The 26970-nt window shown below is 39.6% G+C and overlaps 2 protein-coding genes across 3 annotated transcripts; both read left to right on the top strand.

The window, feature by feature from the left end:
• Nucleotides 1-9931: 9931 nt before the first annotated feature.
• On the top strand, nt 9932-11657 carry LOC109633175 (protein S100-G-like). The gene is made up of 3 exons (XM_020092815.2): nt 9932-10084; nt 11071-11204; nt 11307-11657. Exons 1-3 carry the CDS (start codon nt 9955-9957, stop codon nt 11427-11429), a joined length of 387 nt encoding a protein of 128 aa, XP_019948374.2. The 5' UTR covers nt 9932-9954; the 3' UTR covers nt 11430-11657.
• Nucleotides 11658-15256: 3599 nt separating this feature from the next.
• snx27b (sorting nexin 27b) lies at nt 15257-26408 on the top strand. 2 transcript variants are annotated; one of them, XM_020093499.2, is made up of 13 exons: nt 15257-15725; nt 19346-19577; nt 19770-19962; nt 20115-20179; nt 20271-20375; nt 20491-20569; nt 21422-21585; nt 21676-21765; nt 22474-22623; nt 22719-22847; nt 23475-23534; nt 23614-23662; nt 23799-26408. In XM_020093499.2, exons 1-13 carry the CDS (start codon nt 15391-15393, stop codon nt 23864-23866), a joined length of 1719 nt encoding a protein of 572 aa, XP_019949058.1. In that variant the 5' UTR covers nt 15257-15390; the 3' UTR covers nt 23867-26408. The 2 variants fall into 2 exon arrangements, with proteins under 2 accessions (XP_019949058.1, XP_019949059.1); XM_020093500.2 differs by having other exon boundaries at nt 23614-23676.
• The last annotated feature ends 562 nt before the right edge of the window (nt 26409-26970 follow it).

Raw genomic sequence — 26970 nt, 5'->3', positions numbered from 1 at the left:
TATAATTGATCAAACTGAGCTCATAACAAATGTTTGTTATTCAATTAGTTTATATCTCTACTCAAAAGAATACAGGTTAAACAAACCTGTTTCAAAATGTTGCGTGTGGAAGCTTTAAACAGTCAAACAACATGAAACACTGGACATGTGAAATTAGGCCCGAGGGAATGCTTTTTGTTGGGCTGTTGATTTGAATCTATATCAAATTGTGCTCTCACCACTTCTACTCACTACACCGACTGTCTGCAGATGATGCAACTGATGCAATATCCCCACTTACTGCCAGGTGGCGCAAGTGCATCAAAATACTACATTTCTTTAAAAGAAGTGAGCATCTGCCACCACTCGCCATTCAAGCAAGTTGAGCATCTTTAATGAGTTTGAATTACTTTGAAACATTTAATTTATCATGTGAAACTATTTTGGTCTGCAAATATTGTTGGCTCCAAAGACCCTGTAAATATTGTGTGTAGCTATAACTTGTAGAAACAGGCATAAGCATAATAATTTTTCTTATATTGTTTAAAAGAGTAGACACATGTCAATTAAGGGTATGTGTATTCTCAGCAGCGTATATATTCGAATTCATGGAAACTATATAAAAGTGCTGAAGTCAAAGTAATGAAATGTACAGCTCATATTTTTAATTCATTTGTGTATAAATGTTATTTTTCTTTTCTTTTCCTGGTGGAAATGGGATTTTATTTCCTTCTGTATTGTTGAACATATACCCTGAAGAAAAATTCAAATATTGCAGTCTTCTCCCGGCCTCCTGGCTTTGTACTAGAACAAGTCAGTGCTGTCTGTTAAACTCAGGAAATGGATAAAGGTGACAAACCTGTGTGACAACTTTTAAAGACGTAGTTTAGAAAATGTACAGGTGCGTGGAAGTAATCTGAATATGGGTCAGAATGTCACTGTGATTGGCAGGCATTGCAGCTGCTTTGATCCCATCACAAGCTGTTCTCTAACATATATTTAAATCTTTACGATACAGCTGCACCTTCAGACAGACTGGAACCGAAGTGAGTAAATACTTTGAGGAGTGGAAGATAATTCACTTTGTCACTCACTCTCTCTTTTAGAACTTTGAAGCATTTCATTTCATTTTACTTTCATTATTTAATCGTTATCTTCGTTTACCTGCCTTAGATGTTTTGATTGTTGAGTCTCTGTGATCATTGTTTTGCTACATGTGTGTATTGGGTGTTGGTGGTAGAGGTCGTACAGTGTAGTGTGTTACATTGTGTTACATTTGTATGACAAGTTTTCGATTGAAGATGCAGTCATGGAAATGTACAGGCGTGTGGTTGAGATCTAATAAAAACAAGTTCACAGATCGGTGTGGTCCGTGCCTCGATTACTTAGAGCTCATGTGATAATGCTGTTTATACTACTGAGTTCTCATGGGTCTGAACCCATGATGAAATATTTTATATAAAATGTGTTTTATGGACAGTTTCATGTTGTCAGAAAGGTCATATGAAAAGGAATTTAAATGATATTTCCTTCCTCCGGGTGTTTGACACACCTATACATAGAAATAAACTGATTGCGAATCATGCTTATTTGTAGAACTCTCATCCAGTCCCAACAAACCAGCTTCACCAGTCCCTTTGTGTGACACTGTAATTAGAGCACAGAGCAACTGGTGAAGCTGTTTGTACACAGATAAAATATTCATCATCGCTCTGAGGATGGCACAACAGTCCCCTTAAATTCAATGAAGCTGCACCAAATTTCACAAACCCATAAGTATCAGTTCCCTAAATGTGCCTGATTAATTTTATTAACATTCATGAATTACTCCCTGTAAAAAGGTAAAGTGTAAAATGTTGAAACACACCCTGTCTCACAATGGTGAAGAAAAACATTCTTGGATCCGCCCTCTCATCTGGATCCGCACAAAGGTTTATAGGTTCTGTCCCGACCATTCTGCATCCATTCAACCAAGTTTTATAGAAATCTGTCCAGTTATTTTTGTTAATCTTATGTAAAAAAAAAGTGGAAACATTACAGACCATTCAATTTTATATTTTTATTCTTTCTTATAGTGAGGAACAATGAAAGTCACATGTCTTGTCTCATTTGTCTTCAATTTACTTTCCACAGCCTGCGTCTTTGCCTGTCTTCTTGTTGTAGCCGCATTTTGCCATGCAAGACACTTTCTGGAGATACTCATCGAAGTCCATGTTTCCCTTGCACATCTCTCCCTTGGTCTTGTCACAGGCAGCTGCCTTCATTTTACCCTAGAAAACACATATTAGATCAGCAATAATGTATGTGAATGGTGAAAAATATAGATATGCATACATCTGTGACTTCATCATGGAAGTTGAGCATGTTGAGTCTCTTACCTTGGCCTCAGGGCAATCAATTTCTTTATCCATCATCTTCATGAACTCTTCTTTGGATAACTTGCCATCAGCACCAGAATACTCCACAAACACCTCCACAATTTTCATAAGGGCCTCTTGTAAACGTGCCATTGCTGCAGCTGGAGAAAAAGATTCATGCTGGTGTTTAGTAAAGAGGAGAAATGCTCAGGAGTTCACATAATACAGATATTTTAAGATTTTGCAACAATATATCATGAAGTCTTATTAAATCTATTGATGTTGCAGAATTAGATATCAATTGTTTTTAGAGGTATAAATATTAGCAAGTGATATTAACAATAATTCAAGTACAATCTTTTGTACAAATTGGCATTAGTACTCACCTTAGGGTTTATATTCAGCAGGTGAAGAGAGATCACGTCTGTGTCAGCAGCTCGGTCTTTGTTCGGACTGATGGAAGAAGCCTTTATTTATAAGAGTAGATGTTTGACACACCTAGACATACAAATAAACATTTGTGCTGATTCATGCTGATAATGGAAATCTTGCTCAGTCCCAACGAACCAGTTCACCAGACATTTTGTGCTCTAACTACAGTGTGGCACAAAAGAAGCAGTTCGTACAATGAGAAACCAGCTCCAAGGTTGATTGTGCCACAGGTGAAACGTTCATCATCGCTCTGAGGGTGGATTCATGTGTGTCAAAGGTTTGCATATTTGTGTGTGTGTTTGTCTGTGTGAGATTGCAATAAACACCCTTAAGAAACCCACAGCATATTCAATGCCATGGTCTGGTTTGCTATAAAATCACACATTTGAGAAACTCTTCGATTTCAATATCTCCAGATTCTAGCCATCATCCCCATGGCCTTGTCAAAGTCAGCCTCATTCGTTTTTGCCTGGAGAAAACATTATTTCAGGTAACAGCAGGAAATATATCTGACTGGAGAATAAGAAAGAAAGTAAAGAAATGCATGTACATGTGTAACTTGATCATTTAAGGTGAGCATGTCGAGGATCTTACTTTATCATCAGGGCTTTTAAGTTGTGACTCCATCACCTCCTTTAACTCCTCTTTCTTGAACTGGCCATCAACAACCACAAATTTTTGTAACGGTCTGTTCTATACGAGCCATAGCTGCAGCTGAAAAAGATTATACGGGACCGAATGTGTAGAAAATACATTTAGTGAACATTTTTGTGGAGAAATCTGTTTTTCAGTCACTAGTATCCTCAGGTAAGAGTCACCAACTTGGCCTTCATCTGGAATGACGATGATGTAGGAGGAAGCCTCTTTTTAATTAGAGTAAACATGCGATGTCTGACAAACATGGACATGTGTGTATAAAGGAACAAACATGCTAATTCATAGGATGAAAATCTTGCCAGCTTCCATCAGCCAATCAGCTTTTTTAAACCTCACAAAGAAAGTTATTACTACAAGGACTTTTTAATTAAACTAAATTATATTATGCAGGTGTTATTTTTAGTATTTCTTTGTAGTATTTTTGTTTTTTTATTGAACATGATTTACATGGACCGCATGTGTGATGGAATTGAGTTGTTGGTTTATAGTGCATCTGAAAACATTTATCATTATTCGTGATAAATGTTGTATGAACCTTAGACACCCAAAAAATAATACTCTGTATCTGAAAGGGAGGTTACACCTATGATTTCTGGACCCACACACACACACACACACACACACACAGAGCAAACCTTTGACACACACAAACGTGAATCCACCCTCAGAGCGATGATGAACATTTTACCTGTGGCCCCAAAAAGCCATGGAGCTTTGTGCTCTAAATATAGTGTGGCACAAAGGGACTGGGGAGCTGGTTTGTTGGGACTGAGCAAGATTTCCATTATAAGCATGAATCAGCACAAATGTTTATTTGTATGTCTAGGTGTGTCAAACATCTACTCTTATAAATAAAGGCTTCTTCCATCAGTCCGAACAAAGATCGAGCTGCTGACACAGACGTGATCTCTCTTCACCTGCTGAACATAAACCCTAAGGTGAGTACTAATGCCAATTTGTACAAAAAAATTGTGCTTGAATTATTGTTAATATCACTTGCTAATATTTATACCTCTAAAAATAATTGATATCTAATTCTGCAACATCAAGAGATTTAATAAGACTTCATGATATATTGTTGCAAAATCTTAAAATATCTGTATTATGTGAACTCCTGAGCATTTCTCCTCTTTACTAAACACCAGCATGAATCTTTTTCTCCAGCTGCAGCAATGGCACGTTTACAAGAGGCCCTTATGAAAATTGTGGAGGTGTTTGTGGAGTATTCTGGTGCTGATGGCAAGTTATCCAAAGAAGAGTTCATGAAGATGATGGATAAAGAAATTGATTGCCCTGAGGCCAAGGTAAGAGACTCAACATGCTCAACTTCCATGACGAAGTCACAGATGTATGCATAACTATATTTTTCACCATTCACATACATTATTGCTGATCTAATATGTGTTTTCTAGGGTAAAATGAAGGCAGCTGCCTGTGACAAGACCAAGGGAGAGATGTGCAAGGGAAACATGGACTTCGATGAGTATCTCCAGAAAGTGTCTTGCATGGCAAAATGCGGCTACAACAAGAAGACAGGCAAAGACGCAGGCTGTGGAAAGTAAATTGAAGACAAATGAGACAAGACATGTGACGTTCATTGTTCCTCACTATAAGAAAGAATAAAAATATATAATTGAATGTGTTGTGGGTTCCTTTGCATGTTTGTCACAATCACTGCATGTGCAGTCATATTCAGTGCCACTGTGTGTGGGAGAAAAACAAACATGGCTGAGATCAGTGAAAATATCCTCATGCCACAACTCCACCAAGAGATTCCACCAAGAGTTAACGTTTCCACCTCTCTCCGTTTGCCTGTATTTTACATAAGATTAATAAAAATAACTGGACAGATTTCTATAAAACTTGGTTGAATGGATGCAGAATGGTCGGGAAAGAACCTATAAACCTTTGTGTGGATCCAGATGAGGGGGCGGATCCAAGAATGTTTTTCTTCACCATTGTGAGACAGGGCGTGTTTCAACATTTTCACCATTTTTACAGGGAATAAGTCATGAATCTTAATAAAATTAATCAGGCACATTTAGGAAACTGATACTTATGGGTTTGTGAAATTTGGTGCAGCTTCATTGAATTTAAGGGACTGTTGTGCCATCCTCAGAGCGATGATGAATATTTTATCTGTGTACAAACAGCTTCACCAGTTGCTCTGTGCTCTAATTACAGTGTCACACAAAGGGACTGGTGAAGCTGGTTTGTTGGGACTGGATGAGAGTTCTACAAATAAGCATGATTCGCAATCAGTTTATTTCTATGTATAGGTGTGTCAAACACCCACTCTTGGAGGTCGCAGGCATCAAGATAAAGACATGCAGTGTAATATTCTCATAAAGTGACTGCATTCAGGTGAGGAGCAAGCTAGACAAGTCATGATGAAAGCAGGTCTGCACTTAGATCCACCACATTCGGGGATCAACCTCTCATCATCCACAAAGACAAGAAAAGACAAGTCATAGACACAGCACAGGCAGAAATGGAGGGGGTGAGCTACAGGCCTTGGTGCCTTAGAAGTCTGCTGCACTGTCACAGGACGTTTGACAGGTTCAACAGTTGTTGTTGTATAAGAGCATGAAGCAGCATGATTCTAGCATTTTAGCTGTCTTACAATAATACTGAATTTGTCAAGATTGATACTTGTGTTAACCACTTTACTTGTGTGCTGGTCCAACAAATAGGAAGCTCAAAGGTTTGTGTTTACAGGCTCTGCATTACCACTAAATATTATGTGACACTGGAAGAAATGTGATGCCACCATTAAAGACACTCTCTGCAGAATATAGGGAAATCTGCCGGGCAGTTTAAATGTTTGATACAAAGCACAATATATATAATGACATGAATCCTCCTCTAACATATTTTACTCAAACCCATTAAGTTAATAAGTGGTCTGAGAGGGGCCCAAATGACTGGTTCCAGAAGTTAGAACAAAAGTAGTGAAAGCATGAATTATCTCTAATGTCTGTTCTGCTCCACAAAGACATATAATTAATACTGAAGACCTGCAGAGATGACACACGGGTAAATTAAGCAAATGCATGTTTTAGTAAACTTCTCTTCTGCTTCCTGTGCTGCTGGAACATGTCTCCACTAAACACGCAGATGAAAATCATCTCCTCTCACTGCTGACAAGAAAACACACACAATCTATCTCTGAAGAATGAAGTTTCACTGCAGCTGTAAGAGGTTTGAAGTTTCTTAAAGAAACAGTTTGTCTGATTCAGCTCTTCCCCACCAGAGGGAAGCACCCGGACACGCAGCAGCCCAACCAGCTGCGTATATTTTTCCAAACTAGTTTAGATGAAGCCACCACCCTTGGGTGGGATTTGGGACAGGGCTTCATCCGCTCTGCTGAGGCTTTCACCAGAAAGCACTGGGTGTGGCTAAACTGGCTTAGAAAAAAGTGTTTGCATGTTTTGATCATGAAAGCTTAACTAAAGTGAGACGGTCTGGTCTACAGAGGCTTTCTGTGTTCAGCATCACCGGCTCATCCCATCCCTTTTGCTGTTGCCGAGGAAACAGGCTGAATTTGGACACAACTAGAAAGTTTTAATGCCCCTTGGTTTTTTTAAACATGTTTACCATCAGCTGTTCGGTTTGGTTGCAGCATGATACTCAAGCGTTGGATTTGTCGTCACTTGCCGGTGCCATTACCTGTTTGAAAAACATCACTGAAGAGCAGTGAATCCTGGGATAGGTTGGGCTGGGAAGGATCCACCCATTGGAGCCTTAGTTTCTTGGTAATGAAAGGATGCATCCTAGGTGCACTGCTGAGATAAATTCGGTCTTCAAATGCATCCTCCAAAGGATGCAGCCCTTGATTTGAGACACAGCTAAACAGTCAGAGACTCTAACTAAAGCCAGACCCTCATTCTGTTCATCAGATGATCCAGCAAACAGCCAAAACTCAGGTTGTAATATCAGCAGCACCCCACAGTTACACCACATTGTCTGTGTGTGAGAGGAAAAGCTGTGATTCTCTGTAAAGTACAAAAGCCTGGAGGCTTTAGCTTCTTGAGCGTTTCAGTGAGTTTCATTACAGCTCGCATTCTTCTCCTACGACACACTGCAGTAAAAATGAAGATAGAACTTAATAATACAATGCAAAAAGTCAAATTATCAAAGGTTTGTTTGTTTTACAGGAGCAGTTTTGTCAGTAAGAGATTCAGCATTAACAGAAATGATGCAAACTGACAACACAGAAACTTTGTGAAACCAGAGATCACTGAAGGACAAAGAAGGAGACGTGCACTGTGCAAATATTTAGTCCATTGTGTTGCACTCTTAACGTCTCATATTTCCTGGTGGCCAAGAGAAACTCATTGTAAACTAAGCTTTGTAGGAACAACAGCAGATGTTTTTTTGGTTAAAACCACACAACTGCCAAGAGAACCAAGCTCTAGTTCTCATCTACCAACCAGGAATACTGAGCCAGACCATCATAAACTATAATGAACAGGATTGCAGTGTTGCGCAAGTGGATCTGCTTGATGGCTACGAGCTTTTTAGATCAAGCAATGTAAAATGGCTGCATGTGTTTCTTACAGGAATCCAAAGACAAAAAACCCGGAAGTATATCTTTCTTTCTTTCTTTCATTACAGCCACTGAAATCAGTGATTCATGAAGTAATTTAGCTGCTTCCTCTGTGAAATTCTCTGCTCAGGGTAACCAAACACATATTTGCAAGCACACACACACACCCCACACACACACACACACACACACACACACACCCAGGCACTGAGTTGTCGTGGAAAGTTTTTTTGGCCATGTTAGCAACAGAGGGGCGGAGAGCTCAATGCCTGTTTTGTCCAAAACACAGAGCCGTACCCTCCCACTGCATTTCACTAAACTTCATTTCTTCATGAAAAATGTAGATTTTGGATTGAGACGGCATACTTTGGTTTAAGTTTCAGGAGCTATGCATGTAAAAAAAGGAAACTCCATATTTTAATCAATGACTGTACAAACTTTAAAAGGCAATCCATCCAGTAGATTTCACTCAGGATCAAATTGAGGGAGCGGCTGTATTCTAAAATCAAGGAAACCATTTAATACAGTAAAGATGGTGCATTCCTGCTAATTGTTTCCTGTGTTTTGTGTAAGTTTGCTACTCAAACCTTAGTTAGTAATAGTGGTACAGTTAGGACAGTTTCACACAGAATCCTTCCCAGAGTGGGTTTGGAGAATGTTTGAGACTTTGCACTGCTCCTCTAATTAGGACAACAAACCACAAGCAGCTGCGTTTCAGCGGAGGAACTCACAAAACCACTCACATTCTGGGTGAACATCATGATCCTTTGTGTGTTGACAGAATCCTGACTGCAAATGGGTTAATTATTCTGAACCTGTGGCAACAATGTATTGTATTGCCCATACAATGAGCCGGTACGTTGCGCCAGATGTTTTTGTCTGTGCCCTGAGGTATTGAGGTCTGTTCTCATGTGGGAGGACATCACCAGCATTAGAGACACAAACATTCTCTGCCAATGAATCATGGCATCCCACCCTTGTCTTTTTTGTTTTCTTCTCACTTACACAGTTGCAAAATGTTGCCTGTGTGAACATAGGCAAGTTCAGATTGTTGATTCAAAGAAAAGACAAGCAGCAATACAATCACAAAAGTTTGAAACTGGTTAAGGGTCATTTCAGTGAAACATAAACTGGAATTAGTAAAAGAAATTGCACATTGATTTATGAATTTGACTGAATCTCTTTAATCCCCTAAACTTCACCATGAATACATACATCCTATGGAAAACAAAGCATAAATGTAAATGTGTATAAATGTAAACAAAATTACAAAAGTAAGACCACGTCCACAAATTCACATTGCAGGATTCACTCAAGAGGGATTTATTAATTCCACTGGCATTTTCATTTACAAGCTGCTTTTTATTTTACTAACTCAATTATCCATTGGATAGCTTCTTGAGCCCATGCTGTACAAATTATGCAATAACACCCGATCTGAATTGTTATACTTTTTAAACCTTTCCTCATGAAGTATAAAATCTGAAAAAATACATGCAATTTATTTGCATTTTAATGATCTGGAAGACCCCAGTGTTTTGATGATGCAGCTGTTAAGGTTATAATGTATATTCTGTTGGGTAGTTTAATGTAATGCACTGTATCAGTGTATTAATTGCGCTTTCATTGCCATTTGTTTGTTAGTTAAAGGGATTATGCAAAACCTATAAAATGCAGAGTGAGGCAGGGGAACCCATTAAAGTTGGGTGCAGATCCAGATGAGGGGGCAGATCCAGGAAATTATTTTTCTCTCGTCAACATTGCGAGATAGGGTAACATTTTTGATAAATTCTCCAGGAACAAGTTATGGATCTTGATGAGAAATCAGGCATGCAAACTAACTAGTGACATAAAGTGTAAAAAGTCATGTTCCCCTCTGCAAAATGTCACATGAATTAAGAAAAATGTACTTACTAAAAAATGTGAAAGAGATTCAACAGTTTTGAAGGAAGAAGAAAAAAAGCAGATAAAAGGAGGAAAATGGGAGAAGGATGGGTGGGGGCATGGAAAGAGGGTGTTGAACTCCATTTAAAAGGTCCGTGTCCGTGGTCTCCTCTCAAATCCCTTTCTTCCAACCCTCTCGATCTACACAAATCTTCATACAACTTTGGTGAGTGGAATACTTTAAAGAAAGATTTTTTTTGCATTTTGTTAACCCAATAGTTGATATGTAGCTTTATGTGGCATTAGATGCATGAATTTAGCTTCTGGGTGTGGTTCGATCTGAAGTGAAGAGTCTGTATGGGAAACAGTATGTAAACCGATGTATATATTGTTATCACTGTTGCACAAATACAGTATTTGTTAGATATTATAGTGAAATTAATAGAAATTCAGTGAGTTACTATTATGTCACATTTTGTATTTTATACACAAATCAGGAAACAACCCTGAGAGAAAAGCAGAAATAGGATTTCTTCAATAATCTTTTCCTGTTCATGTAGATTTTAGTTATTAATCTTATTTAAAACTTTTACTGTATTCACATAATTCATGACAGATGCTCTAATTACAGACATAGTCTTTTCTATGCTGCCCCCTTGTGCTAATGTTTTTACTTCCATGCTATTTCCCCTGGTCTTGCGGCTGGAATTATTTTGACTATTAAACTTGACTATTTAACTTACTGTGATAGTAACAGTATGTTCTCAAAGGAGAAGAATGGACATGATATAGTCTGTAGAAAGTGTGAATGACATTTACTCTTACCTAAAACACAGCTACTACTAACTAGCTAACCATATCCTAACCTTAACTTTACCTTACAAAATGTCGTCAAATTAAAATGTAATGCTTTACATTATGTGGACTGGCTTTTTGTATCTATAAGGAAGACAAGCACCCAAAATATTATATTGGCTCCTATTTTAAAATAGGAGCTTGTTGTTCTGTTTACCATTAAGATTTGACAGATGCTAATTTTACTCATCCTAATGAAGCCTTAGAGGCTTTTTATTGAAAAGATCATCTACAAATTCCATTTATATATATATATATATTTTTTTTTTTTTAAGTCCATTTATGAGCCGTTGGAAGTGAATTGGGAAATGAATGAAGAATGAATTTAGTTCAATCAATGTGTTTTCTCCTTTTTAGCCACCATGCCGGGACTCTGCGAATGCATGAAATTGATGGGGGATATCTTTGACAAATATGCTGGAAAAGACGGAAAGCCCCAAATGTCAAAGGCAGAACTTGCTGAACTGCTCCGTAGTGAGTTCCCTGAGGCAGTAAGTAAAAAAGATGGACTCCTATTGCAACACAGAGCTGAGAATGCCTCTTTGCTCTAATGTTTTACAATTTTCTTACAACCCCTGACATTCTTTCTGCAGGGCAACAACAAAGCTGTAGTGGACAGTTTCTTCTCCATGCTGGATGACGACGGAGATGGCGTTGTTGACTTCAAGGAGTTTATGGCTCTTGTGACAGCCCTCACTGTGATGACCAAAAAATAATCACCATGGCCACATTTCCGCAGAAGTGTTCCGACTTGAACCGGCAACACAGTCACATTTATAAAACACACATCATCATATGTTCTGAGAAGGAAAAGTTGGTCAAACACTCATTATATATAGATTCTGTAGTTTATTATGGAGAGTCGATTTGAATGTGTTGTGTATATCACTGATGAATGACACCAGTGACCAAAAAATTCATGAAATAAATGATGTAACACTTTTGTTCTGTGTGTGTGTGTGTGTGTGTTGTTCTGTCTGACAATACAACATATGAACTTAAGTGACAGTTCATTATTTAAGGACCCGTTGTTACCTATTATTTGTCACTGTTATTTCACTGTTTGTAGACAAACAGATTAGGAAACAACCCTGAGAGAAAAGCAAACAGCTTTTTGTCTGCATGTGATCCTTAAGTTTAAAAATACACAGGCTTTCATGAGGTATGTCTAAAATCATTCATGTTTTCATTCTCATTCATATTTTGGTTATTAATGGTGAACCTAATGTAAATTTATACAAGTATAAACTATAACATTATGTTTCACGAATCATCCACTACAGATGTCCTAATGTTCCTGTAGTCTTTTCTATGCTGCCCCCTTGTGTTATAATATAATAGTTTGCTGTCACAAAGCAGCAGCCATGGATACATTCCCCCCCTACACACACACACACACACACACACACGGGCTGACAGAGTAAATGATGCTCTAATGGTGATTAGCAAAACGCATGTCAAATTTGACATTTGCATCGTTTGCCCAAAAAGCAACTCCTACTTATCTACTCCTGTGTCGTATACCAACTGTATTTCCTTGAATAAATCAATAATAACTCTTACATTGAAGTCCCTTCAATGCAACTTCTCATGACAGAAAAACAGGTGTGATCAACAACATAACAATGGTTGATTAAGTGTTAGGTTCTGTGGTTCTGTGCATGCTGGCTCACTGACACTGGATGGAACTGAGCTTTTGTTAACATTAGCTTCTGCACTTTTCTTGCTGTAACAAGTCAAAAGCATCTTCTGTAGAAAATGTCTTTCCATGATGTTTTCCAGCACGTTCATTCAGTGGCAGCTGATAAGAACACACTCATAGCTCCTATTTTAAAATAAGACAGGGTGGAATAACTGAGTGGAGAGTTTTGTAAAGATTTCACAGATGCTAACTTTACTCATCCTATAAAGCCTTAGTGGCTTTTTATTGAAAAGAAAAATTATATATATGATGTTCATTACCAAATGTGTTGTTTCATTCATCCGTGCCTCAGCACCTTTATTATTTTAGTTTCATGAAATAAAATGTAAATTCACTCAAATTACAGACTATGAAACTTTTCTCACAGAATGATTCAAATGGGCCATGTTTGAATTAGCATCATAAACAGTTGATGTTCCTCTGTCTTGCTGACTAAAAGGGGATTGTATAGACCACCAATACTTTCAACATGACATGACACGACATGCATCCATTTTCTGTTCATCCTTACATGCAAATATACTGAGCAGCTTACCAGCTCTGGTTTTACTGGTTTAAAAGAGGCATACCTGAGAGAAAAAGCACAACAACCACAAAAGAGTAAATTCCATTGATGACATTTCGAAAGATAGACCCGGGGGGGATGTAAGGAAGAAAAAACTGCAACTAGAGAGAGAGGGAACGGTGGTAACTTGAGTAGGGGGTTGTGTTGATAAAGCTATAAAAGGTTTGGGTCTGTGCTCGTCTCTCACTCTCTTCCACTCTTTGGCTCTACACAAGCTATCATAGAACTTTGGTAAGTGGAAATATGTTTTAAAATCCTTCTTTCAATTGATTATTGTTCTTACTATTGAAGATAAACCTTTTTTGGATCTGGTCTTTCTCAATATTTGATTCCTTATGTGCAGCATTTTGTAGCATAAGACACATGATTGAGCTTCTGGGTGTGGTTTGTGTGTGGACTGTCGGGTCAATCTTCAGTATTTCAACCTGTGAATATTGATGGTTAATGTTATAGGGAAATTAGTAATTATTATTAGTAAGATGTTTCAGGCCATTGATGTTTCCGTATGGAGTAATTTAAAAGTTTAAAAGTTTTTTAAAGAACTAAAATCTTGAGAAAAATCAAAATAATAATTTAGTGTGGGCTGAAACCAGTTTGTAAAAGGATCAAGTCCATTTATGAAACACAGGAAGTTAATTGGGCAGAGACATTCCTGATTGTATCTCGATCTCGTATCTTGATAAACTAAAGAATTAGTTTAGTTCAATCAATCTATTTAAATCAACAATATTTTCTCATTTTAGCCACCATGTCAGGACTCACCCACGCAATTGCATTACTCACGGACACCTTTGAAAAATACGCTGGAAAAGACGGACAATCCAAGACTTTGACCAAGGCAGAACTTGCTGAACTGCTACGTAATGAGTTTCCTGAGAAAGTAAGTACAAAAGATGGACTCCCATTGCAACACAGAGCTAAAATTGCCTCTTTGCTCGAATGTTTTACAATTTTCTTACAACCCCTGACTTTCTTTCTGCAGGGCAACAACGAGGCTGTAGTGGACAATTTCTTCTCCATGCTGGATAACGACAGTGATGGCGTTGTTGACTTCAAGGAGTTTGTCACTTTTGTGACAGCCCTCGCCGTGATGATCAAAAACTAAACACCATGGCCACATTTCCCCAGAACGGTCTTGCTAGTTTAGAATGTAAAAGCTCAGTGTTCCGACTCAAGCAACACAGTCACATTTATAAAACACACATCATCATATGTTCTCATTATGCTCATTACATATAGATTCTGTAGTTTATTATGGAGAGTCGACTTGAATGTGTTGTGTATATCACTGATGAATGACACCAGTGACCAAAAAATTTACCAATAAATGATGTCACACTTTAAAACTTGTTCCGTGTGTGTGTCTTTATGTCTGAGTGTGATCCTTCACTGGCTGACATGAGGTTAGTGTAAAATATGTCCTCAAAACTTAGTTATCAGCCTATTATTGAATTATTGTTTCCTGTCAACGTGAGCAGTGTATCTGTATGGCACTTTTATAGTAAAGGGTCACCAGCAGAAGTGGTTCAGGACCTGACTTGATGTGGAAAAATAAACATGTCCTGGTTCAATCAGTCAACTGTGAATCTGCGACACACAAACAACCAGTGTGACCTGGTGTAATAAACTGTGTTAGTACTGGTTGGACTCAGGAAATATATCTGTTTTGCCTGCCCTGTTTACTTTCTTTCTCTTTTCTTTTTCTGATTCTGAGAAGGATTAAACCATTTGTTTGTAGGGGTGAGGCAGGTGGCCTCAGGAAGCCTCCACTATTTTTGGATACAAATTCCAGTCAATCAATCGAATTATTCAGCCAGTTTTTAAATTGGTATTAAGTACTTAGACTTTAAATTCATTATATTAACATTTTTATTCTTACATCATCCAGCCCCTCCCCTTCTACTTTGCCCATACCTTTTATTTTAGTTCATTCATTTTTTTAACCGTGGAGTTCGTGAAGCACTTTGTAACCTTGTTTAGATGAGTGCTCTACAAATACAGTGAAAAGCTTTTACACATGTAAACTTATGAACAAACAGTGTGACGTGTGGTTTCATTGAAAAGCTTTCAGTGAACAGTCTGGTGTTTGCCGTCAGGACCTCTCCTCTCCTCTCCTCTCCTCTCCTCTCCTCTCCTCTCCTCTCCTCTCCTCTCCTCTCCTCTCCTCTCCTCTCCTCTCCTCTCCTCTCCTCTCCTCTCCTCTCCTCTCCTCTCCTCGCTCAGAGAGGGTCTGACACACATGGAACGCGTCCTGGGGCGGTCTGGCCCATCATCGGAATCATTCGGCTTCTTCCGGCGTATCTCGGCCGGGGAGCTAGCCGAGTCGATTAGCCTGCTACCACCAGCTAATGTTTGTGGGGTTTCTTTAATGGTAGCCGACCGGGGTGGATGATACAAACAGCGTAGAAACATGGCGGACGTCGAGGGACAAGAAACTTCTTCGTCGGTCCCTCCGTTGCCTCTCCCTTCCTCCCGGAACGGCTCCGATGGCGGTAACGTTACACCGGGAACCGGCGGCGGCAGTTGCCAGACGGCGACCATCGTTACCTCGGGCCCACGGCTGGTCCGGATAGTGAAGTCTGACTCGGGCTATGGTTTCAATGTTCGGGGGCAAGTTAGTGAAGGGGGACAACTGCGGAGCATTAACGGGGAACTGTACGCTCCTCTGCAGCATGTCAGCGCCGTTCTACCGGGAGGAGCTGCGGACAGAGCCGGTATCTCGAAGGGAGACCGGATCCTCGAGGTGTAAGTGGCTGCTACTCTGCTAGCTTAACCCCAAATATAGCATAATGTGATGATGAGACTCGGTCACGTCGGTGTGATTGTCAGTCAAAACCATTGCGAGCACAGTGTGCATCATTTACTCTGTGTGTGTGTGTGTGTGTGTGTGTGTGTGTGTGTGTGTGTGTGTGTGTGTGTGTGTGTACGATCACACTGGTCCTCTCTCAGGGGGCAGAGCAGCCGTTCATCCTCATGAAAGAAGAGTCTGTGAGTGTAACAGGGAAAAAAGAGAGATCCAGGCATCATTAAGGATTCCTGTCACACTGTCAACCTGCTCCTCTCACCCACAGCATGCCAAACAACCTCAAGTCATCCCTTGTGCACAGTCACATCATCCAGGCGTGTAGCCTCTCTAGATGACACACTGCATCCAGTGTAGCTTGCTTTACTTGCACGAATCAAAAGTCAAATCATTCATCATTAATTGTGGTCAATCAATCCCACAGGCAGAATAATGGGACTATCACTGATCACAGTGAATGCTGCTTTCTGGATGCTTGTCCTGTTTGGTGTCTTTAGTATGCATGGAGATGGTTTGATGATGTTGGGCTTTGTTGCTATGGAGAGCAACACACAGCAAACAGCTCAGGATCAGCACTGGCACTATAGTGTGTTTTGTGTGTGTGTGGAATAAGGTGATGCAGAGAGGGAGGGACACCGTCAGTCCGACTCTGATTGGCTTCACTCTCCAAAATCCACCGTCTCATTGGCTGGTGTTTGCACACTGCTCTGTTAATGGATGGTCTGCAGTAACCTGGCAGTTTGTTGACCCCATTCTTTCTGTGTGTGCTTGTGCGCGAGCGTGAGGACGTTTGTATTTGCATTAATTTGTATGTTGTATTCGAAGGGAAGCTTGTCAACCTCTTGATTTCACTCTTCTGCCATCCATTTTTGTGTCAGTATCATCCTAAGTTTAGTACAACAGCAAAAAGGGGCCATTTTAATACATTCAAACAAATGAAATATACCTGACAGAAAGAGCCAAATAACAAAATCTAATGTTGACGTACTACGTAATACCTTTAATCTAGCGATAAACTTACAATTGTAATTATAGAGAGGCTAACATAGACATGTCACTTACCTCTCCAATGGAGTACAGCATCCAAAAGATGAGAGGTGAAGCAGGAGACTCACTTTTTAATAGTTTCTTAAATTTCCGCACACCAGTTGATGCTTTCTTAAACTTCTTTATTTGACCTCCCTAGTAGGTAACGTTAAATATTAGTATACCATTAAATATTACCACTGTATATTAGACTGTTACACATACTATTACTTTATAATGGCATTATTACACATACAGTGAATCTGGCTAGATCTTGGTAAGCTGAAGATTTGACTTTGGTGTATGAAGCCTCCCTGCCTTCCTGTCAGGGACAGCATGTACACACACAGTAACTATGGACACACACAGTGGATTGCCTGCATACTATCTGCAGTGGTACACAGCCTCTTCTGTTCCCGATGCAATCAATACTTCTTTGCACATTTACAACCAACTCCTGCGTCTCAGCCTTTGATGCAGAATAATCTATAGAGTACTTTTGTTCAGCCTCCTTTTTCACTATGAAGAAATAATGTTAACGTGTAATGTTTGACACTCAGAAAAATTTGAAGTTTGTGTTGTGCACATCATTTTGACATGTTGAGCCTTTTTGAGTGTTTGAGCATCTTTTCTTGTGCGTTTGTAATAAGTGTGCTTGCTTGAACTTCAGAATAGAAAACACTTAACTCACAAGCAGTGATATAATGACATAAAACATTAGGGAAGTAATTATTACATCGACTTAGAAAGACAGAAAAACTGACTGTGGGATGTATAGGGTAAATGTCTCTTTAAAGCTGTTTATTATGCTCGGTAGTGCTGAGGGTGCAAGTGTAAAGGCCACTACATCAAGTGCCAATAATATAGTCATAAAGCTGCTGGAATGAGAGAGCAGCCAAAATGCTTAGTCAGTGTTTTTTTGCTGTAAAAGACATTTGCTGTTTCTCCTACTAAACCTGCAAGATGGTTTCATTTGTGCTTCACGTGTTCCCCATTTGTCTTTGTATATTTCTATCTACGTCATCATCTTTCAGCCCTCCATGTAAGCCCCAGACTCAGAATTCCTCCTCTGGCTCGATTTTATATTCAAGCCGAGCTATTTCTCACCATTGTGTTTTTAGGTATTAGAAAGCTTGAGCTGTAGTCCTCCATCGCCCTGCCAACGTAAGCCATGCCATGACGTAATGGCTGACATAACAGATCAGTTGTCAGTCACTACCTCTGTCTGAAGCATTTTCTGTCCTGGATGTTTAGTCTCATGCTCCTGTGGACAGTTGGATATTTTTGCTCCATAGCATCTAGTAATTTTTCAGGTACCGGTGGGAAATTACCGCCATCAAGGAAGTTATGTTTACATGCCTGTGTGTTGGTTGGTTTGTTTGTTTGTTTGTTTGTTTGTTTGTGAGCAAGATTACACAGAAGCTACTCAAACAAACACATGCTTCCTCCAGTTCATTGTTTTGCCAGATGTGATGTAACTGCTTTCTGAATGATCAACACAGCCAGTGACACTAATTTTATTTTACCACCTCAACAGCCGTCATTAGGAGGAGATGGACTTGGCTTAGCTGTGACAATAAGATTGTTGGGCTGTTGGTATACAAAATGCGATTGCTCTGAGGATCATGTGATTGGGATCAGGACATTTACAAACCTTTGCATACCATTACAGCCCTATTAAGCTATTCGGGTATGCTATGGTAGTTTGTGTTATTAGACTTGAGAATTGAGTTTCATCTATGTGAGAAGTTCAAAGTGTATTGCTTCTAAAAGAGGATCAGAGTATGTTGTATTCTAGTAATGAATAACCCCTCAGACACATCAGATAGAAGTTTGATCTCCTTTTGAAATCATGCTCATATTTTCAACGTATTTCTAACTATTCATGGCATAAGAATTGTTTTTTAAAGTGTCAGGAACAGTTTGAGGTGATGCTGGGTCATTTATTAAAGATGCTGTTTTGAGTCAAGTTAACTACAGGTCATGCTGGTACAGCACTGTCATCATGCCTCTGACACATGGCTGCCAAAGGTCACACACCCTGTGTTGCTCATGTTCAGCTGTGATGATACCATAAACCAAAGGTCTTCCACTGGAGGGGGAAAATGTGAAGCCAGAGTGATTTGGAGGACAAGGCCTCTATCCCTCCGCTCAAGAAAACAGAAACCTTTCAAATGATAGCCTGTTTTGCTTTCTTTATTCATTTTGGTAAAATTCTTTGAAAATGTTTTACTACTGTTTTTGCATTGATGTTGAAGTATCACTGATATATTGATGAATTGAATATTATATGAAATTGTACCGTGGAGTATTGTGTATTTTTGAAGTAAATTGTATTATTATTTGTCTGCAACTGTAAAAGGTTTCAGTTTAACTTCCAATACAAACTCAGGTTTAAAATGTTCTATAGTCAAAAACAAATTTATATCCTTTTATCCTATGATTAACTAACTTTAGGGGGATTAAGTAAAATGTAATTCAGTGCATTAATAAAATACTCAGCACCCTAACATCTACGTCTCTGTCTGTTAAACAGTAATGGAGTGAATGTAGAGGGAGCAACCCACAAGCAGGTGGTGGACCTGATCCGGGCTGGGGAGAGGGAGCTTGTGCTGGCCGTGCTGCCCGTCCCACCCCAGGAGGCTGACTGCTTGGATCCCGGAGACGACGGTTCAGCTCAGTCCTGCTATGACTACTCCGACAAGCAGGCTGTCCCCATCTCTGTGCCCAGCTACAAACACACCGAGCTGAACCAGGAAAAGTTTGTGGTGGGTGGACCTGTGAATAAGTGTTTCAGGGATGGATGAATTTGAAAGCATTAAGGTGGTGTAAAAAAAAAAAAGGAGTGGATTGAAAGAAGACCAGTCCAACCCAGTATTGTTTTAATTCTTATTGTGGTCGCAGATCGATGTAAAGGCATTATTTTCATCTGTTTGTCAACCCCTACTCTTTCCTTCCAGGTGTATAATGTGTACATGGCAGGCAGGCAACTGTGCTCCAAGCGTTACAGAGAGTTTGTGATCCTACACCAAAACCTTAGGCGAGAGTTTGCCAACTTTACATTCCCCAAGCTGCCTGGGAAGTGGCCTTTTTCCCTGTCAGAGCAGCAGCTGGATGCAAGACGCAGAGGCCTGGAGGAATATTTGGAGAAAGGTGAGAAATGTTTTTCAAAAAATTGATTGAAAAGCTTAAATAAAAAGGTATCAGTGGGAAAAGTTGTCCATACATAAATGCACATTTAATTTCAGTGTTTAAACACAATTGATGCACAAGGCTTGACATCATTTTATGTTATTTCTCTGTAGTGTGCTCTGTACGGGTAATTGGAGAAAGTGATATCATGCAGGAGTTCCTGTCTGAATCAGATGAGGTAAATGGAAAAAGCTACTGGTGTCTGTTTTTAATCGCCCTCCTCTGTCTGTGACTCACTGTGCAGTTTGTTTCTCCCTCTCTTGAACTAGAACTATAACGGCGTGTCAGATGTGGAGTTGAGGATAGCCATGCCCGATAAAACCACGCTCACTGTCAGAGTTCGCAAAAATTCTACCACAGACCAGGTCTATCAGGTAAACACATACACATAATAGGCCTGTATAAACTGTGACTTTATCCCAGTCATCTTGCATATGCTTGAATCTGCCTTTCACTCACTCTCATTCTCTGTCCACTTCCCTCTGTCAGGCTGTGGTAATGAAACTAGGTGTGGACAGTGTGACAGCCAGCTACTTCGCTCTCTTTGAGGTCATCAATCACACATTCGGTGAGTGAGAGCATATAAGTGAGGCGTAACATTGTGAGAAAGTTTTCCATGTATGCTGAGGCACAACCATACATTTTCACTGCAGTTGTCGTCAATGTCAACGAACGTGGGAGCAGCAGAAAGAAAGGGTTGAGTGTTGTGATTCCTCCTTTTCAAAATGATGAATTTTCATGTGCGTTACTTCTCAAGGTTTGTGTGGTACAAGGATAAGTCATTTATCTAATAGACTAAGGCATTTAAATTGACATTTTCACAAGCAGTTATTTTCAATCCGTGCAGCACTGTTGAATTTAGTCTCCATGAACGTTGTGCATGTGTAAAACTGCAAATACAGAAGCATGAGTACAGCAGCAGCAAAAACAAGGTGGGATTTTGATGAGAATTACATTTTTGCTGAAAGAAGCCAAACTTTTTTCTTTCTGGAATAGAACAACTGATGTTCAAGAGTTCTTTATCCCACAGTGATGTGGAGAAGGTCATCCTTGTTTTGTTTTTTTATCAGTTTCACATTAGATTATCATAAACATTTGCATTCCTTCCACTCCAAAGCCTCTCTCATTTCCAAGTTGGGGCAAAGGCAGCAGCTAGAATTCAAGATGATGAATCACTTCTCTTGCTCTTGCCTTTTCATGCTGGTTACTTCTTAATTTCAGGGTTGATTAGAGATATGTTTCCTTGCATTTAGTGTCTTTACTATAAGTTATATCTCTGACTTTTTACACTCTTATCTTCAGCCTGTCATATTTCTATTGGACATTCATTTGAGGATTTTCTTGTTGACTTTGCCAACTCCACCACGTGTGAAAGATATATCATTCTCTCCCTCCTCTTTCTCACCCTCTTCTTCTTCAGTGCGTAAGCTCGCCCCAAATGAGTTCCCCCACAAACTGTATGTACAGAACTATACCTCAGCCATTCCAGGAACCTGTCTCACTCTGCGCAAGTGGCTCTTCACCACAGAAGAAGAGATTCTGCTCAATGACAACCAGCTTGCTGTCAACTATTTCTTTCACCAGGTATGTGCATTTTTCTTCTGTGATGTGTATGTATGCAGTTTTTGTTGTTGTTGTTTTAGCAGTGTCCCCTCTCTGCTCCTGTCTTTGCAGGCTGTAGATGATGTGAAGAAAGGTTTCATCAAAGCAGAGCAGAAATCCTATCAGCTGCAGAAACTGGCAGAGCAGAAGAAGACGTCCATGGTCAGTCTCTCACATTCCCACAAACCACATAGTACAGCATGTTCCCCTTAAACACGCACACTGACAGTTACTTATTATAGTTCACTGTCATATTCCTCCTCATCTACCTGTTCAGTTTCTCTTCACTGTGTGTGATTATGAACAAAGTGGAAAAGGTGCAGAGCCGTCCTCTGGGGGTGGAGGTTTTATAACAGTGGGTGGTTGATAGGTTTAACTGAAGTCTAAAAGATATTAATCTCCACAAAAAATATGCACAGGGAAGTGAGTGGGTTCTTCTCTGTCTGAAAATACAAATAAAATAAAACTTATGAGAGTGCATATCTCTGCCAAGGCCCAACAGTCCCTTTGAATTCAATCAAGCCGTTCCAATGCACACAGTGAAATTGGAAATCCGTTCACCGGCTAGAGCCATATTTACGTATTCGCTTAAAGACAACACCATGACTGTAAAGATTCAATCAGCATGAGTGTCTATGATACTGTTTTGAACATCTCTGTTTCTGCATGTAAAACTCTACCACACATTTTCCAAACAATAAAAATTGGGCTAGCAGTGTTTCCAAACTTCCAAAAAGATGAAACCTTCTCCAGCTGAGTCAAAACGTGCATCCTGCATCTAAACTACAGTCACCTGCAGAACTACATGTTTTAATAATCAGCAAAAACAATATCTTACAACATGTGTCCTCTGTCTTGTGTCTCTCTCAGTATCTGAGTTTGTTGCGGGGTTGTGAGGGCTACAATGAGATCATATTCCCCCACTGTTCCTGCGACTCCCGGCGCAAAGGCCACGTCATCACAGCCATCAGCATTCACCACTTCAAGCTGCACGCCTGCACAGAGGAAGGGACACTCGAGGCAAGAACAACTGTTCACAGGGTGTTTGATTAAGTAACATCAAGGTTTTTTTTGTAAAGAGGAAGGAGAATCATGAAGCCTCAATGTTGTTGCAGAACCAAGTGATTGCATTCGACTGGGGGGAAATGCAGAGGTGGGACACAGATGAAGAGGGAATGGCCTTCTGCTTTGAATATGCACGAGGAGAAAAGAAACCACGCTGGGTTAAGATATTTACACCATATGTGAGTAACACACACACACACATATACATATATATATATATATATATATACATATATATACAGTTTTATAGAAAAATGACTTGAATAACCAGTATTCTGACTATTCTACTGTTAAATTGCTTGCAATTTCATAATGCATGTATTTGTCTAATATTCAGTATTTGAATTGTTGCCTCACACCTGAACGTGCTTTTCTTTTACTATCATAGTAATATAAAAATGGTTAAGATAAATTAAATTAATGATGTAATATCAAATTGTAATAAAATATTTTGGGAAATATGTTGGTTCACATTCTGCAGAGACACTTCTAGAAGTGAATGATCCCAACGTTCAAGTCGTCCAGTTCATACTCTCATAAAATGGCAAATTGTTGTTTTAATGCTTTGGTTTTTGTACAGATGAGATATAACAGTTGATAATAACCTGTAGAGGGGCTGGGAGGTGTATTTCTTGCATTTTCATTTGACCTTAGATGTTCCATACTGGCTTAAGAGCATAGCAATCATCTCATCCATCCCTCCTCCAAAAGTGAATGAATGTTGAAGTGTTTGTTTGAAGTAAAATACAAGAGATTTTTCTTTTTGAGCCTAAATTCTCTTTTTTCTTTTTACTGTGAACGACCAGTTTAACTACATGCACGAATGCTTCGAGAGAGTCTTCTGTGAGCTGAAGTGGAGGAAGGAGGTAAAGACCATCTACTTGCTCATAAAACATAAATTAAAACTTTAGTCGTGTCCTTTACTCACTGCTCCTGTGTGCACAGGTGGAAGAGGAGGCGACAGACAAGGACAATAAGAACTGCAGTAAAGATGGTATGTGTGGCAAGGTAAGGCTTTGCCTGCCTCTGTCCAGTCTATGGTCCAGCAACAGCCTGGCTGAATCTCTCTGTTCTCTGACTGAGGTTGAGTGTCTATCTTTCTGTCGTCCTGATTGCTGTTTCTGTTGCAGAATATTTTCCAGCTGCTGAGGCACAGAAGGGATGGGGGCACCTAGGAAGGGAGATCGTTACCTCTTAACTACAACACTGTCGTCATAGACTCGGCTTACTTTTGATCCTCATCCAGCCCCACGCCCCGCAACACTCAGCTATTAACAACACGGTCATCATTTGAACTCCGTCAACCACAACTGCCCCCCCCCCGATACATGCAAATCAACAAATCTTCTACTGAACAGAAGTATATAAGGCTGCACACGTATGAACCAGAAACTCTTGGATCTAGCACATCATAATCATGCAATAAGCAGAGCTCTGACAAAAAGAAAGGATGCGTCTACAGACTTTAAGTCACAGATTCGTACAAGCCTTTTTTTCTGGTTGGAAGAGACTTGAAGTGGAATATGACCCATCCAACAAGGAGTCATACTGATTGGATGAGACAGCGGACATGAATAATGAATTTCTGGTGGACTTACAAAGGAAGGTGAAAGCTGTTAGTGCTCAAACTGGGGAACACTGATCAGCAATACTGAGGGTCGACCACAGGGAGACACCACTGATTGTCTTCTTTAGTAATGCTTGCAGGGGGCCAAACAGAGTGAGGCCCTCAGAATCTAATGTCACAACTGAATCATGTCACGTGCAAAAATATTTGATTTGTTTGGCGCTTAATCTGCATTTATAAAAGAAAACTTTTAACATTGTAATGTGGCAAACGAGAGAAGGGAGAGAGACAGCCGCCATGTTGCAGGACTGGTTTTTCATTCCACATGTGGATGCACAGAACAGACAGATGTGATGGTTGGACACATGAACGGGAAACTAACTTGAGACTGATGTTGCACTTTATCAAACAGTATTTACAACCCTCAGACGTAGGAAATGTAACCTGAGGAGGAGGTCGTGGGCGTGATACTGGAATAAACCAGGGCTTATTTAGTTTACATTCATGTTTGAGTGACTACAGTGTTTTAATGCACTGTATCATCAGATGGTGCAACTTTTGCAAACTTTCATGTTAGTATTATTTGTTGAGTCTGTTCTGAGGTTGCGGGGCCTTGACCAGTCAGGCAGCAGGCTAGTTCGATATGGTCGGTGTGTATTACTCAGAAACATCAGCAGAGGTCCTCCTCCACCTACCTGCTGTCTGGCTGGCTGTGATTAGTTTGTTCCTGAGAGCACCCGCAGGATTTATAATAGGCCTGTAATTCAAATGGCCTTTTTTTACGCAGCACTATTTATCTCTGTAGCCGGTATGTTCCTGCTCTGTTAAACCACTCGTGCACTCCGGATCCAGGTTAAGTGGGATGAGGATTTCTGGGCAGTAAGAGCAGCTTGCACTCTCCATCAACATGATGGAAAAGATCACTGCGCACATTCATTAAAGGGTCTGAAGCGGCAGGTCACATAACTGCAGAGTAACCGTGATAAACTGTAGCTTTGAATAAGCCCTTAATGTTGTAATTCTTAGAATAATGTAATAATGATAATAGTAATGTTATAAGGTATAATATAATTATCTTATGATGCAATCCTGACATTAGTCATTAACTTCATCGTAAACCTGACACTACATTTGCTCCATATGCTGTAGGTCTTACTTAATCCTGCAGATATTACCTCTTCACTTGCTGCGAGCATTTAAGCGATGACGGCTCAGTGATGTGGTCAGAATCATTATTATGATATTAATCTGAATATTTCCAAAAACCATTTTATATAATTACATGTAATACTGTACCAAAATGTATACAATCAATAATTTCTGTCCCCTAAATATGCCTGATTCTTTTCACTGCATCCTTCCCCCAAGTTTCATGTCCCTCTGTCCTGTTGTTTTTGCAGAAAGACCAAACTTGCTAAGTTAAAAAAAAAAAAAAAAAACTTAAACCAGCTAATTTTATAATTCCGTTTTTTTAAATGAAAGTTGTTCTTATTGAATAAGTCGGACGTTTGTAAAATGGTAACGTGATAGTTATGCGATCATGATATAAAGCCACTGAATGTCAATGAATGATAATATTTATTTGCTGCCCAACCTGATCTCCTTGTTTGGCTCGTAATAAGAATTTTAACAGTATTATATTTTATCAGAAAGTAATTGAACCTCACTCAGCTTGTTATGAAGATGGTGCTGGTTCTAAAAAGCCATGCAAAGTGAATCATGAGCTTCAAAAGACCTTGGTGGGTGTGAGAGATTTCACTGAACGCTTCAATCCAGAGGTTTACTGCAATCCTGAAGACTGAACGCATTTCACAGGATTCTTGTCTGTTTACCGAACCATGTCTGAAGGTTCTGACGTCGTCTGATCTGTCTAACTCTCTTTGGCTCATCTCGCTCTCTTCTTCTCTCTCTCATTGTGAGTAAATTCAAGAGTCACATGCATTATTTATATCAATAAAATAACAGTGTTTAATTCAGCATCCCTGTTATTAAGTTTTCCACCTGACATGGTTTGGCTTTGAGTAGGGAAATGCTAAGAAGAGGATGGAGGTTGACGACCTGCAGGTTCTTCTGACATGTTGAAATGTAAAATTTAAGACACAGTGTTTGGTTACGTCGCTTACTGTAATAAATTGTAACATATTCTTTTAATAAACCGATTTATTGATGCAAAGTTTTGGCTTTTGGAGTCAACTCTGAGTGTTTGAACCTGAGACGACACAAGCTAGTGGGAGCTGAGTGTGTGGAAACCCCCCAGTGAGATTTATCCAGTAAAGATGATTTTTACACGCGTTCTCCCGCCCTCTCTTTGTTTCTGTTTTCTTTCTTCTCCTCTGTAGCTTTCATCCCCCTCTCCCCAGTTCCAACATCTTTTAATGAGATCTGGGAGACAATTACCCAACAGGCAGCGAAAAGGTTGTTTTATATTGACCTGCATCGAGAGTGTGCGTCCAGTAATTAATAGGTATTGACTGTTGGTGGTGTGGGGTATAATCTTGGGACATTTAAATTTTAAAAAAGGTAAGAGCTCCCCTTAGAGAGGTCTTGCAGATGATCAGACTTCAGTGTTGAACAATTTCATACAAACCCTCATTAATTAGGGCAGAAGGTGAAGTGTAGCTTTATTTACAAATAAACAGATTTTATAATTGATTCTTTGGAAATTGAAAAACTCAACTTAAGTATCGAAATATTAGGATTGTTGCATTGGCTCAGTTATTGTCACTGTTTGTTCA

Source organism: Paralichthys olivaceus, chromosome 13, assembly GCF_024713975.1.
Source record: "Paralichthys olivaceus isolate ysfri-2021 chromosome 13, ASM2471397v2, whole genome shotgun sequence".
Taxonomy (NCBI): Eukaryota; Metazoa; Chordata; class Actinopteri; order Pleuronectiformes; family Paralichthyidae; genus Paralichthys; species Paralichthys olivaceus.
The sequence above is the reverse complement of the archived record's forward strand: the minus strand, read 5'-3'. Positions and strand labels throughout refer to the sequence as shown.